Here is a 15364-nt window from a genome sequence, read left to right as displayed (position 1 = left end):
TTTGATCAACCAGTCGTCCAGGTACGGGTAGACAAACACCTTATTCTTTCTCAGGTGCCACCACAGCCATGCATTTTGAAAAAGTCCTGGGTGCAGACTTCAGTCCAAACGGTAGTACGGTGTACTGATAGTGACTGGTGACGACTAGGAAGCGCAGGAACGTCCGGTGTTTCCGTGCAATGGGCACATGGAAGTACGCATCTTGCAGATCTATCGCGCAAAGCCAGTCTCCGCTCTGCAGCGGAGGATAAATCTGGTGCAAAGACAGCATGCAAAACTTTTCTCTGCGAATCCATTTGTTTGCTTGTCGCAAATCCAGAATGGGCCTGAACTCGTTCTTGTCCTTCTTGCGTGCCAGGAAGAACCGGGAGTAAAGACCCTTTCCCCTTTGAGACAGAGGGACGTCTTCTATCGCCCTTTTTCTTAACAGGGTATTCCCCTCCACTTGGAGCTTGCGCAGTAGGAACTGCGAGCAAACCGGTGAAATCGCTGGAGGCGGGCTGACCAAACGAAGACTGTATCCATTGCAAACAATATTCAGCACCCACTTGTCCGGAGTAATTTTTCTCCACTCTGCCAAGTGATTTTGTATGCTTCCCCCCCACCGGAGCGGGTAACAGACGAGGGGGAAGTAGCACCTCCGGGCCTAGACCCGGCCGGGCCTTTAGGCGTTGAGGAGGACTGCTGGCCGCCTCTATCCCTCTGGCGTTTCTGGAATGGACGCCGCTGGTACTGCTGCTGCTGGTGCTGCTGCCCAGCTTGATGACCTTGCCCTTTTCCCTGGGCACTGAAACGTCTCTGGAAGGGACGGAAGGTCTTCAGCCTCTGCCTTCATGTGGGCCATCTCCTCATTCGCATGAACGGCAGGTTGGCGACTCTCTGCTGCGCCTCTGATTTTAGCGAAGTCAGGCGCAACCAGGCATGACGCCTCAGATGAATCCCGTGGCAGTATCCATGAGCCGCCATGAGAGAGGAATCTGCAGCCGAGCTGATCACCTTGTTGTATACCATCCTGCCCTCATTGATGATTTCCTGGAAGTCCTCCCTCTTGTCCCTAGGAAGGTGCTCCAGAAACTGTTGTAGGGAGTCCCATGAAGACCGGTCATACCGACCCAGGAGAGCCGTGGCACTAGCGGCTTTCATTGATGTTGCTGCTGTACCACACACCTTTCTTCCCGCTGAATCCATCATACGGCTCTCCTTGTCCGGAGGAAACGTAGAGGACGGGCAGTAGCGTGCTGCTTCCTAGCCACCGTGACGATCACTGAATCCGGCACCGGGTCCGATCTAAGGAACGCCGGATTGGAGTCTGGGGGTCTGTATTTCTTCTGCAGCTGGGAAGGAGCAGATTTCGTCGACGCCGGAGTCAGGAAGAGCTCCATAGCCGGCTCCTCCAGCCCTGGCACCAAGGGCCGAGACAACTGCCTCTTGTGCAGGGTTTCGAAAATCACTGACGTAGAAGGTGTGGGGACCGTCAGCGTAATTCCCAGCTTCGCCGCCCCTCTCAACAACACCTCTGGAACGACACAAGGTCATCCACCGGTGACACCCTCGTAAGTGGTGAATCAGATAAGGTGGGCGAGTAGTCCCGGGCACTGGAAGAGTCCGTGTGACGGGACCTGGACCTGTCCCTCCGGTGACGGTGTCTGGACCGTGTTGAAGATAGACGGTCACTCCTTGAACGGTGTCTCCGCCTGGACAGTGACCTCTTAGGCCTAGGGCGATCCACTGGCCATACTGGAGGGGTAAGCTGCGGAGGCTGAGCCGGAAGCCTAGGCCGTGGAGGAAGAGGAAGAGGAAGAGGAAGAGGAAGAGGAGGAGGAAGAGGAGGAGGATCCTTATGCAACGGAGGAGGCATAGGCGTCCTAGGCCTAGCAGGCGAGTAGGTCTGAGAATAGTCAGAGTCCGCAGACCGAACCACTCTTCTCTTCTTCCTCTGTGCAGGCCTTGATGAGGATGTTCTAGAGGGCGATCTCTTCTTAGACTAGCGCCGGTGCCGCCGTGACCGTGGGCTCGTGGATGCAGAGGACAGGGTGACTACCGAGTCATGGGACACAGTCCTGCCCCTTGAACGCCCCATGGACCTAGACTTCTCCTTCCTCGACGTCGACCTCTTTTTCAACGTCGAACGTCTCGACGTCGATACATCCCTCGACGCCAAGTCTCCCCTCCTCGACGTCGAAAGGCGGTGTCGCCTCAACGGCGAGTGCCAGTTTCTCCCGGATCCCCCCTCTCGACGTCGACGCAGTCCTCGACGTCAACCTCGTCCGAGGTCTCGACGTCGGTCCCCTCGACGTCGAACGGCGACGTCGCTTCGACCCAGAGCCCTGGGACGACGGGGAGCAGATGGCGGTCAATCCTCTCGACGCCAAGGCCATCGAAGGAGATCTGTGCCGTTTCCTGGCCTTGTCTTGACTGGGGAGCCCCCAGAGGCCCATATTTGCTAAACCACATCTTTCACAGAAGATTTATAATCTGGGAAATTTAAACAGCAACATCATACTTCTCTCCAGCCTCTCTTTCAGTCTGTGTAAAAGTTATGTCCCTCCATTCCCTTGATATGAGTTAGGTACTCATCTGGCACAAATTTGGTGGCAAAAAAAAGCATAGCGGGTGCAATCTATGCAGTGAGGTGGCAGGACGACAGGGCCAGTGTCCGCCTGTCTTCAGAGGGGGTGAGTGATGCCTCCAGAGTCATTCTTGCATAGTCAGGAAGCAAATCTGGGTCATCCTTATAGGTCTGGACAGTAGATCCAATTTCCGTTCTATTATGTGGCATTTACGAAGTGTATGCAAAACAGGGGAAATCCTTTATGGTGTTGCTAAGATCCCAGGCGCCAATCTACTGCATGGGCCATTTTGGAACCAGGCACATTTCTTAAGAGGCACTTCTTACAACATATATATCATTTTGCCACCAAGTTTGGGGATCTTCTTCCGCGGAGGCGCCACCAGGAAGGGTCTCAGCTGCGTGGAACATTTGATGGTGCTGCTTTCGTGCAGGTTATTTCAGAGTGGGTGCGCAAAATTGGATGGGGTCTTTACTCCGTGGAAAGAAGGGCTCCTGCGTGCAGCCGCTGCCATGTTGGGGTCCGGCAGGCACCTTCCGACGCGCTGTTCCCCCTGGTACATGCCGCACCACCGGGGGGGGGGTCCCATAACCCCAGCAAGTTGATTGGAGACCAGAGTTCTTCATTCTCCAGTTCTCCCAGATGAGCTTACCAACATAGCAGTGGCGTGTCCGTCACCAAAGGGGTGTGCCGCTGATCCAACTGCAGTCCACCGCTGCAGATATTTTGCAGTCTCCTACGAAACCTGGATGGAATCTGACAGATTTCCATACTGCTAGAAAACCGTGAGACTACAGATCGCACTGCAGAGTAAATTGTGATTTTCTGAGCATGTATATTACACTTATATGCACGAACAACTTTTTGAACCAGGGAATAAAGCTCAATGAAGCTTTTGTTACTTTCAGTAATGCTTATTTTTTTGGATATTTAGTTTCCCCCATTTACTTAAAGTTAATAACCATAGAGTCATAGACCTAACCAATACCAAAGCAAAACCAGCATCACTCCTGTAAGTGATGCCTGCAACTATATAATCAGTTCCATGTATGTCCCTACTCCCCAAAGACTACATTGAGGAGAAAAAAAGGTGCCCATGAATCTGAATACCATAAAAGGCATTGTTAAATAATACAACCATCCTCCTAGTTTGTGGATTCTTCATAGCCCTGCCACATTCCCAGAGAGGTCAAGAATTGATCAGAATTGTAACTCCAAGAGGACAAACCTTTCAGTAATTTCCTCTTCTTGGAAAGACTCACACAGCAATAACTAAGTAAGAGGAAGGTCAAAGGTCTGATGCATTGTAACATCTATGTGAGAAACATTATTTAAACAAAAATTACAAAAAAGTCCAATTTGCACTCATCAGTCATCTCTTGAAGTCGACAAAATGTTGGAAGGAAAAAGCAAGCAAAGCATCAAGTTTGAATTAAATTCTTAGTTTGGAAATTATTCGAAAATTCCAATTCTATTGAAATGGACATTAGGTCTTAACACTTAACTGGAATACGTATCAAGTTAAAATGACTTTTTTGTTCATTTTCCTCACCAATAATCCTAATCACAAACTTAATACCAATCCTTACCCTAACTTAATCAGTAGCCCTACTCCTACTGAACCTTCAGTTTTAGTAAAAACCAACTAGTTAAACGTTTTTTTTTGTTTTACCTTTTTTAAATTCGAGTTGGAGTGTACACCAAAACAAATTCAAAGGGTTTGAAGCAAAAAAAGTTAAGTGGAAAAAGGAATTCATTTACCTGGAGCAGGTAAAAAAGATGCTGGTATGCCTCCAGCTTTTGACGGTTCTCTTTGCTGAGGGATTTCAATCCTTTCTGTTTGTCAATGGCCATCATGTCAGAGAGCTGCTCCTTGTTCTTTTTGGTTAATTTCTTGCAGTGGGATACCACCTCCTAAAGTTATAAACAGAAGGTTGCACCTTTAAGCTGCACACTTGAACAAGGCTTTATATTGGATAGACAGTTCTTAAAAAATGCAACTAGACTTCGAACAGAAATAAAAGTCAGATTGGTGAGAAATCTACAGAGATCGCACAAAACCAAGTGCATTACCAGTAACTAAGTATCGCAAGACCAGATATTCAACTTTACACCTCCACAATGTGAACTGCTTTCTCATTTCACACACAATTATGCCCATTGCTGCCTTTAAAAAGAAGTGATGAAGACTTATTAACATTTTATGGGTAGCTTCAAATTACCAAGACTGTGTGGCAACAAATACTATAGTCTGTGCTTAATTTGAAACAAAAGGAGTGCAGATGCCCCAATTGCTGGTAAAAAGATAGCGGTCTGAACAAGTAAATGTTCCCACAGTGAATACCAAGGCTGAGTAGTCCTGAATCCACCTCATGCCCCTTTAATAACAGGGAAGAAACACTGCCAATTTATGTCACTCTTGAAGGCTCCTGCTTTCTCACTCGTTGACAGTTTTTCCATCTACTCTTCCTTCTTCTTTCCCATTTGTGGGTTTTCCCCTCTCTTGATCTTGGGGAATGTCCGATAAGGAAAAATATGGGCTGGTGGGCACCAACTGCTCAAATTAAGCACAGATCATAGTGTACTCAAATGTTCGCAAACTCTCCAGATCTATATCCCACCACACGGGCCTATAAATAACCATTTTTAAGCACAAATAATCCTACATCACTAGCCACCTGGAGCCTCTCTGCAGGACCATGGAGGCCCACTGAGGGAAGGAGACAAAGTTGTAATTTTATTCTGAGATGCAGAATCGCACCCAGTGAGCAGGTGAATTTTTACAGAGCAGTTTCCAGTACAGGAACCACACTTGGTCATGATTTTCCGATCTGTTAAACTAAAGCTTTTCATTATATCAGCTTGGAAGTTAGGGCAAAGCACTAGATTCAGAGGAGACTAGATGGAAAATAAGCTGATTGACAAGAAAGAAAGAAAAAACAACAAGGAGGACCTTAAGCCATGAGGAGTACATGCAAAACCCTAACGAAACACGGAGGTGACAGAGAATAATACACCCTAAGATCTTACTCTACAAGGAGAAATAACTGCAACCTAACACAAAAAGTTCAAGGTCGACAGTTGAAGGGCACTTCTGGCCAAATTTTCTGAAGACCCTTGAACCAAAGCTGAATGGACTAAAAGAACAAGTTACTTACCTTTGGTAATGCCTTTTCTGATGGATAATCTAACCACATATTCCTCAACTTCAGAGTAGCCCCTGGTGCCAGATTGGATCTGAAAGATTTTACCAGGAATGCTCCTGCATGCTGGAAGGAGGCGGTGTGCTGCTCAGTAGGGACTTCACTCCGTCCTGGAAGTGACAATGTGGAGCTGCTTGAAAGAGCCACCCAAGCTCATAGACGTCAGTTGCTTTCTGGGCTCTGTCTGCACCCTCAGACACGGAGCCCAAAAAGAGCTATCACGGTGCAGATTCCTAAAGTGGGAATATTTTAGATGGAAAAGAGACCATCCAACAGAATGGGCAGATGAAAAGCAGCGAGGAATCTGCAGCAAGATCAGCCATCTTAAGTAGTCCGCTTGTGCATAGTTGAGTTCAACCACAGACTCACAAGAGGCAGGTGTCTAAAGTAGCACCCATCTCCAAAGGTTAGTAGCAAATCTATTCAGGCAGATGGACAGAGACAGTGAAATATATTAAGCGGAGGACAGACACAAAGAAGTTGGCCTCCTATGCCTTCTACAACAGATCGTTCAGGCTTTCCTGGACGACCGAAGCCAAGGCTGGCTAGTGGAAAAACCCCTGTTCCAGCAACAGACCAGAAGCATCCATATCCTTCACATCAAGGCAGCACTAGAGCTATCTCGGGATACAACTTAATCACACCCAGAAAATTAGGCGGACAAGTGGAAAAACGCACTTGATAAAAATGGAGAAGTCACTCCTGAGGGGGGAATAGCTATGCTAATCCAGGTGCATCGTCCCACTCAGAAGGAGAGAATATTCGGCAGGCCTAAAAGATGCGAAATGGTTACCATGAAAACACAGGAAAATAAAAGGTGTAACTAAAGACAATTACACAAGGTTTACAAGTCAGGAAATAGGATAGTAGGGACTAAAAAAATCATACAAATGAACTTCAAGTTAAGAGACAAATTTTACAGACAAGACCACAAAAGAGCCTGAAAGAAATAGTTAACAGAGAGACCAGTGAAGGCAATTTTCTGCAAAAACAAAGAAAATATAGGGGCAAACAAAGGACCCAAGCACAGAAAGTAATATTAAATGGAAACAACCTTGAGCTAAATCGAGCAACAATGTCTTGAGTCAACTATCCTTGATAAAGAATGTAAGACAGCTGCCTAGGCTGCACCTCTTCATGATTACGTTTTTCTTTGTGACATCACTGTGTTTTGTGAGATCACTGCTGGTCATTGGTTTTCAGTGGCATTAGGAAAAGATGGATGTTAGGCAGTTTCTACCTTGCTCATCTTTCAGCCATTAATGTACTCGGATGTCACCGCACCATTAGGCTGGTGCAGAACAGATTGCCACATTAATGCTGTATAGTACAGGAATTCTGCTGCAGATTTTCAAAACTGCAAATAGTTTCTGGATGTCAATGGAAAGAATATTCCTTCCGAAATTCCAAACTATGAGAAAACATGCGGATAGATCACCATTAACAAATGACTATGGCCTGAACAAATGATGCAGATATCAAAAATTACAAAATCGGTTACATTTAAAAGAATTTGGACCAGAAATGATGTGCACAGGAGTATCGCGGAGGTGGTACAGCAGATCATACACGGGATGGTTACATATATAGGCATTTAAGGTATTTGTTAAAAAGGGAACAAGGTGTAAGAGATAATTTTTAAAATTGATATGCAGCTCAATGCCTCACTGGAGGCTATTGTGCGAGGTTCAAGAATGGTCAGCTTTGCAGTGTTCCAAAACTTCTAGCCCACCCATACCTATACAATAATTATTCCCGCTTAAATCTTTATGACCTTCACCAGTAGTATATATGTGGGAGCCCCATTTGGTGGTTGGGGACCAATGGTGGGCCTTTTGAACATGCAGTTTTGATGCATCATTTAGCATTCCACCAATAGACTTACATCCCACAAACAGTAAGGTGCAGTCTCTTGTCCCATATACAGTCCGTCTTCTGTGTGAAACTGCGTTTGAAGTCTCATCCAGAGGTGCCTTTTGGGGCGCTGAAGGAGTGGCTTAACAGAACTGAGCTACTCTGCCCTGTTCAACATTTGGTGACCGGTCTTACATTTTCTCCGGCTAATGTCAAAGTCTTCGAGTCTACTGATGTTGCTCCAGGCCATGAATTCAACTGGAGAGCCTGGGCTCCGATGCAGAGGGGATGCTCATAAAGCAACTCACAACCAGAGCAAGGGTGGCTATAGCCCACCTACAGAAGGCAATAGAGTAAACAGCAGATTCTGGGATCTGAAAATTAACGTAATCCTTGTGCTTTTACCATGTATGCGTCGCGTGGAGACAGTTTACCACGGTGTACAATCCATCTCGTTTCCTATAATTGAGGCCCTTTCCTTTCGAAAGGATTCTGGCATACAGTTACCAACAGGGGCTAGTCCCCCTTGCCTAGCAGAGCTGTTGAATCTTTTTTCCTAAATTGACCACATTCACATCCATATCTACAGGAGATTTGGCAAACGTCTGACAAAATGCAAAGGGTAAAGATTTTCACTAAGCCTTCTAAAAGTAGATAGGACTAGTCTGAATCTCTTGGGCAAAGCCGGTTTCTAAAGCTAAAATTGCACGTAAAGCAATTCTCTCTGCAGGTAGGCTGACTCCTAACCACTATTTCAAGTGAGCTGCGCCACACTAGAAGGAATAAACACAAAATCCAGCCAAACTGATGTCTTCAGGAGCATTTGAAAAAGTAAATTCCCCTTCGGTACAGCGCAAAAAAAAAAAGTTTGTGATTGGCCAACCTTACTTTTTTGTGAAACATGGGCTTATAGATAACACAGAACATATGGAGCAACAGCCAATTATGAAACTTCAATTACAGCCTTCAATAAAATGTAATAACAATAGCATTCAGATGTTTATCCGGATTTCTGCTCAGATCACAGGTTTTGTGAAGGCACAATGAAGAGATCAAGGGTATTAAAATAAAATTATGAGATGAATTTCTTATCTTTAAAACAAATTACTTCTATAGAGACCCAAATCCCAGCAACCACTTGGATGACAGGTCATGAGGAGCAACATTTACAGTACACAGTGGAAGATTGAAGTTCTACACTAAATGAACAGGTAGACATCAATTTCCATTTCCATTGAAAGAAACTCCCACACCTGAAGGATAGGAGCCGAAGTTACAGCTAACAGTTTGGCATATCAAAAGTAAAAGAGGCAATAATAATAAGCTATTTACAGAAACGCCATTAGAAGACTCTTTTCCAGAGTTGTAAACTGACCGTGAAAGAGAAGTTCTGTAGGCCCATTGAGTTCCATTCAAGATTAAACCTAGGGTCAAACAACTGCTAACCCAATTCTTATTTGGTCCACTTTCTGCATGCCGTCAATTTCTGCCAATCGCTTTAAAAACCAAAGTTGAGCTAATCATAAATGCAGATTTGTTCGGAGACAGCAGATTGTGTCAAACTGATTGGTTGAGCATTAAGAATGGTGTTTTTGGTCACATTTTTCCATGAACCAGCAAAACCCAAGTTCACTTTCAGAGTTGAAACTTTTTGCCATTTTTATGGTAAAAATTATCCCAGAAGTTAATCAAGCTCTCAAGCCAACAAACTCTGGGACATCAAGATCTCCAAATAGGAAGCAAACGATAAGATAGCCCTAATGCTTCAAAATAAGTCTAAAGCGGTACAAAATTCTGCCCTAACATGCTTGAACAAAATTAGCCATACAAATGGACATGAACGGACTATCATAATTGTTAGCGCATAGTCATTTTATCAATAAATGCTCTACAAAGAATTTAAAATTTAAAAAATGGGGAATACGTCTGTGATCCCAATAAGCAGCATTTTATCAAATTGACACCGGTAAACAAGAAAGACATCTTTCCGACTGACTATGTTAGACACTGAAATAGTTGTTTATGACTTTTTAGGGGGTTACCATAAACTGGCGCTGGTATATTAGATTATAACCCTGATTTTTTTTTTTTTAAAGGCTCCAATAACCATAGCAAAAGGATCAGTTTACACTCCATATTTCTGTGGGAAGCATGTGGACTTAAAGACACTTAATGTAGGTAGTTCATTCCAGACTGAACTCTCTATTCTATTGTCCTGTCCGGTCACTGGCATCTGTAAGTATGTGAATTACAGGAGGTCGGCTTTAGACTTTGGGGTGACAAATGACTTTCACACTAAACTGCTGCTCACCTCTAGCACCCCACTCTTTACCCCTAAAGATAATGAGCTCACCTTCATAATGTTAACAATACAATTTGTCAAAGCAATGCATCACTTATTAGTCTATAAAACAATGAACTGAAAACAGATTTAATCACAGATGGTACCACCAAGGGTAAAGAGAGATGACAGTCACTAATAACGATTAATTTCCCTTAGTAAATTATCCCAGCCAACTATGGGCATTCAGCCTCAGACACAATCAAGTAATAATGGTGCTGGGTAAATAATCTTGAAATCCAATGGATCATAGAAAGGTACTTGGTATTGAGGGAACAGGGAAGGAGCATTGCTTAGAGCTCTTCATGCGCAAATAAAACAATCACTAAAATCTCTACAAATCAAGCCAAACTACAGAGACGGGGTTTGGCAAGTAGTCTAAAAGTAAAATAATGCTCATATACAAGGCAAGATATTTGGAGATGGGAAGTTGGAGCCAACAGAGAGATTGGTTATGGTTACAAGTGATAACAACCCTTAGGAGGAGTCCATTTACCTGCAGAGTAATTCTGTTCTTCACAAGCAGCCCGATTTTAATGTCCATAATGTTAAGGTTATTCTCCAGTTGTTGGTTGGAACGGATTTTCTTCACAACTTCTTCGCGCAGCTTCATCACCTCTAGTTCTTCCCAGAAGTCATGCTCATTCTGCTCCAGCAGGTGGGCGAACTTGCGAAGGGCACTTAAAGGTGGGTTTCTCGCATGCACTAAACAGAATAGAGCAAGAATTTCAGAGATACATAAAATGACTAGATAAGCAGGGTGATCTAAAAAATGTACTTCCGACGATGTGTGGTGGTAGATTCAACTCAAAACAGATTCATAAAGGGCAACATATCGTCATGTGTCATATTAAACTGCAAAACACTAGGATACCTTACATATATTCTAGAAATAAAGAACAAACAGATTGGAAGGGCAAAAATAACCACCAAGAGATTTTAAATATGGCCAGCCTTCAAATAGGATCTTACTTTCACGCAACTATCTAGATAAGGGAGTAGTTTATTAACTTCACTGCAGTTCCAAACTTACTCAATCTCCCAGTCAGACCATGAATGCACCTTCAAGTAAGTAATTTAGTACTTGGTTAGTTAATACACTATTCTTCTCTTTTTTTTTTTATCAAGTCAATGTGTACTACCATTTCTATTCCAAGGGAAAATACATTGTGGTATGATGTAGTTAGCCAATTTAAAACATATTGCCCTTAATGTACCTGTAGGAAGTTACTTACCTTCGTTAACACTCTTTCTGGTACAGATTCTACATAGCTGCAGATTCCAAAACTTTTCAGTAGTACCTCCGTGCCGTTAGGTGGCGCAGTGCTGTTCCACACTCACCAGTTCAGGAAAGGACATGCAGAGCCTAAATAGGCACCACTTCCACGAGCTAACATCAGTTGCTTTCAAGATTGTCCTCGCACCCAGACACAGAGCTCCCAAAAGCAAATTGGTGTGACCCATGTGCAGATGCCTAAACTTGTGATCTTATTAAAGGGTAGAGTCCAATCACAAAATACAGAGGATCGGTGAAGAATCTGCAACTAGATTGAGTGTTACCAAAAGGTAGGTAATTTGTTCTTCTGACAAATGTCCAGCCTCGGATTCCTCACCTTTTCAATAGATACCAAGACAGTGCCCATTTCGAAGTGGGTCTGTGACTGGACTCAAACAAAAAAGTCACGCAGAACTGAGCAGGCAAAATGCGCCTCTCAGCGGACCAGGCAATAGTGTGTCCAGGACAGGGACTCTGCATGCCGATGCATCAGTATCAGGTTTTGCCCTGGTAATATGAGCACACTGTCCTTCCAGAGGATGCTTTTTAGCCAATGCGTAGCAGATCTTAATGCAGAGCACAATCCAGTAGCAGATGGTCCTCTTCTACACTGCCTTTCCTTTTTTTGGTCCAGAGAATCCTACAAAAAGCTGATCGTCTAATCGGTGTGCTTTGGTATGAACAATGTAAAAGCTCTGGGATCATTTGGGGACCAAGGAATGAAGTCCCTCCACCTCCTTAGAGGGCTATGGCAGAGCACAGAACAACAGCAATGTGATGTTCTGATCCCCGTGGAACGGCGTCACAACTTTAGGCAAGAAAGATGCCCATGTTCGTAAAATCAGTTTGTCAGGGAAGGTGGTGGTGGTGGTGTTGCTGGTAAAAGGTGGGTTGACGCAAATCACTTGAAGTTCACTTACACACCTCTCCAATGTAGGTAGTCAGTTCCAGACCATGACCTCTCTACTATATCCTCTGGTCAATGTAGGTAGTCAGTTCCAGACTATGATCTCTCTACAATATCCTGTGGTCAGATCACTGGCATAGTTTAAAAAAAAAAAAAAAACGCACACATATTCTGGGATGATGTTAATACAAGATTTATGAATGACATAGGTTTGCTTCAGACCATGGGATGATAAATGACTTTCAGAGTAGACTGTGGCTCCCATCTAGTCCCCACTCTTTACCCTTAAACATAATTATTTCACCTTCATAAACTGCACCATAAAATGTGTCAAAGCAATGCATCACTCAGTCTATAAAGCAAATTCCATGAAAGCAGGTTTAATCACACACGGTACTAACATGGGTAAAGCGAGACGACAGTCGCTGGAATGGTATGGTGATGAGGAACCCTGTCTAGGTAGAGAAGTCACAAGGAGCAGCTATGAAGCGGCTCGAAGGGAGTGCACATCAGAAATGTAAAGACCAAGTTAAGGTCCCACTGGGTCATGACAAAAGGAATGGGAGGAAACAAATGTTGTAAATGTAAACCTTTCAAAAAGGGCATACCAAATGGAGATTTAAACAATGAGAGCGGATCCAGAAAATGCAAAAAATCCAAAAGGTAACCCTTAACTGACCCCAGAGCAAAGCCTTACCGGTCTTGGGACAAAACAAACAAACCGTCAGATACGTTTTCAGAGGGGATTTATCTGCCAAGCACCGCACCAAGCCACAAATATGTCCCAACAACAGGTGTACACAGTTTTTGTGCAGGGACATCTGGCTGCCAAGATGACATCAACCACCTCTGGAGAAAGGTTGAAGATGGTCAGCGGATGTAGCACAATCGCCAAGCATGAAGGTGGAGATTGTGAAGGCCAGTGTGCAGAACCATGCTCTACTGCTGCCATAGAAGATCCTCTTGGAGGGGCAGCCTGATCGGAGGACAGATGTTCAAGTCCAGGAGTTCTGGATACCATACTCTCCATGCCCAATCCGGAGCCACTAGGATGACTTGGACTTGTTCAGTCCTGATCTTCTTGAGATCTTGGGGTAGGAGTGGTATCCTCTGAATGACATACAGAAGTCCAAAATTCAACTAGAGGTGTAACGAATCTGAGCGAGAGGTGTCTTGGAAACTCCGATATGCAGACATTATGGCACTGCACGTTTTAGGCAGTGGTGAGCAGATCGAGCCAAGGTTCTCCCTATTCGCGGAAGAGATGTTGCATCACCCCTGGGTGCAACTGCCACTCATGATCCGCTAAGCACAGACAGGTGATCTCGTCCTAACTGGCATTCAATGATCCTCGCTGGTGTTTAACCTCCAGGAAAATTCCTTGGCGGTCCAGCCATTTTCAGAGGTGCAGGGCCTCCTGGCACAGGGTTCATGACCCGCCCCCCTTCCCAAACCCCCCCACACACACAAACACACCTTGCCCTGCTTGTTGCAGTATCAAACGGCACTGGTGTAGCCGTGAGCACCTGTAATAAAGTCTCCTCTTTTACAGATGGAAGGAAGGCTTTCAACGGCAAGCAGATGACCCACAGTTCCTGAAGGTTGATTTGGAGTCATAACCCGTCAAGACCAGAGGCCTCCGATCCCGACCTCTCCCAGATGACCATTCAACTGAAAGCGGTGCATTGGTCATCACAGTCAGCTCTGGGTGTGGAAGGGAGAGGGGTCTGCGCTGACTTAATCGTGGTCCGGTAACTACCACTGTAGATCTTTTGCAGTCTCCTCTGAAATCTGAACGTGGTTGGAGAGGTTCCCTTGATGTTGGGGGCCACTGAGACTTCCAAACCCACTGCAGAGCCATATTATACTACCTGGCAAGCTCGACCAGCAGGATGCCAGAGGCCATCAGTGCCACCAGCCTTAGAGTCGTCCTCACTGAAATCCAGGACCAAGGCTGAAAGATAGGGATGATAGCATCAATGTCCTGGACTCTTTCCCAATGGGAAAGGCACGAAACGAGGGCCTCCATCCTTTTTTGTCACCAGAAAGTAGCAGGAATAGCACCCACATCGAAGTTCTGGTGCAGGCACAATCTTGCTAGCACAAAAGGGTTTGCACTTACAGCCAAAAATAAATAAAAATGGAGATGCTCCTCCTTCAGCCGCTGTGGGGCGGCGGAAGGTGCAGCGGGGAAAGAATGTAAGATATTGCATATCCCCAATTTATTTGCAGGATCCACCTGTGTTATGCTATTGCCCCCCCCAACCAGGCAAGAATTGTCAGATCCTACCTCCCACCAGGTAGCAGTGCTCCACTAAGGGCACACTAAACAAGTTTGGCAGGTGGGGCCACAGCAAGGTTAGTGGACTGGGCAGTCAGTTGACTTTTATTTACACACAAAAAGTAACTGGAACATTTAGAACCATTGGAGTGGGGGGGAGGGGTGAACACTTTTTAGAAGATTATAAAAAATAAATTAAAAAAGGGGGCGTCACTCTTTTAACCTCGTGGATATCCAAAGATTATCTTGACATGCTTCATCGGGCCTGGTAACGTGCTACAACCAAGGCAGACAAGGTTTTCTTTATTCATAGTGTACCTGGGGTATGGATATAAAGTATGTTTGGGAGGGGTGGGGGGTTCTTATGGAGTAGAACTGTTCAATTAAACCTCCTAGATTTGTGGCAACATGTTTTGGCCTGCACTTCAAGGCCATTCGGGTCTGGTAGCCTTTGTCAAAGTTTTTTTTAATGTATCCCTGCCTTTCTATGCAAGCACCCTCAAGTTTCGTTACGCCACTGGAGAAAAACTAGACAACAGAAAAAAACAGGGGAGTGCACACAAGTATAATGGATAATGGCAACCCCTGGACTAATGACCTACCTAATGGAAATAAGTGGCGTCCAAGCCACGATGAATTTTGAACTTGGCCAAGTCATAACCATGTTGTATAACCTGGGTGAAGACAGGTCGGAGATCTTCAGGAATGTGTGAGAGGACTTGAGGCAGCGAATCCTAAAGGTTGTGAGAATAACACCCCAGCAGACAGCTGGCATTCATACAACATGGAGCCACGCTGATAGACACGAAGACCTTTTGTCCAAATCTCTCTGCCCTTTTTAAACTCCCTACCAGTGGGGAGTAGTTGGGAACATGTTGGGGTTAGTTATGTTAGCATATGCCTGCACCACCAAGCTTTTTTTGGCATTGTTC

At 44.9% G+C, this 15364-nt stretch overlaps 1 protein-coding gene across 2 annotated transcripts in view; it reads right to left on the bottom strand.

Annotated features, from left to right (window-relative positions):
• The window catches only part of IQGAP3 (IQ motif containing GTPase activating protein 3), a 307137-nt gene that overhangs the window by 172043 nt on the left and 119730 nt on the right, over positions 1 to 15364 (bottom strand). For both annotated transcript variants that reach the window (XM_078671026.1, XM_078671027.1), the window contains exons 23-24: positions 10465 to 10673; positions 4332 to 4484 (exon numbers count right to left, since the gene is read on the bottom strand). In XM_078671026.1, coding sequence (XP_078527152.1) covers positions 4332 to 4484; positions 10465 to 10673 — 362 coding nt within the window. The remainder of the gene's footprint in view (positions 1 to 4331; positions 4485 to 10464; positions 10674 to 15364) is intronic.

This window comes from Lissotriton helveticus, chromosome 12 (assembly GCF_964261635.1).
Source record: "Lissotriton helveticus chromosome 12, aLisHel1.1, whole genome shotgun sequence".
Taxonomy (NCBI): domain Eukaryota; kingdom Metazoa; phylum Chordata; class Amphibia; order Caudata; family Salamandridae; genus Lissotriton; species Lissotriton helveticus.
The sequence above is the reverse complement of the archived record's forward strand: the minus strand, read 5'-3'. Positions and strand labels throughout refer to the sequence as shown.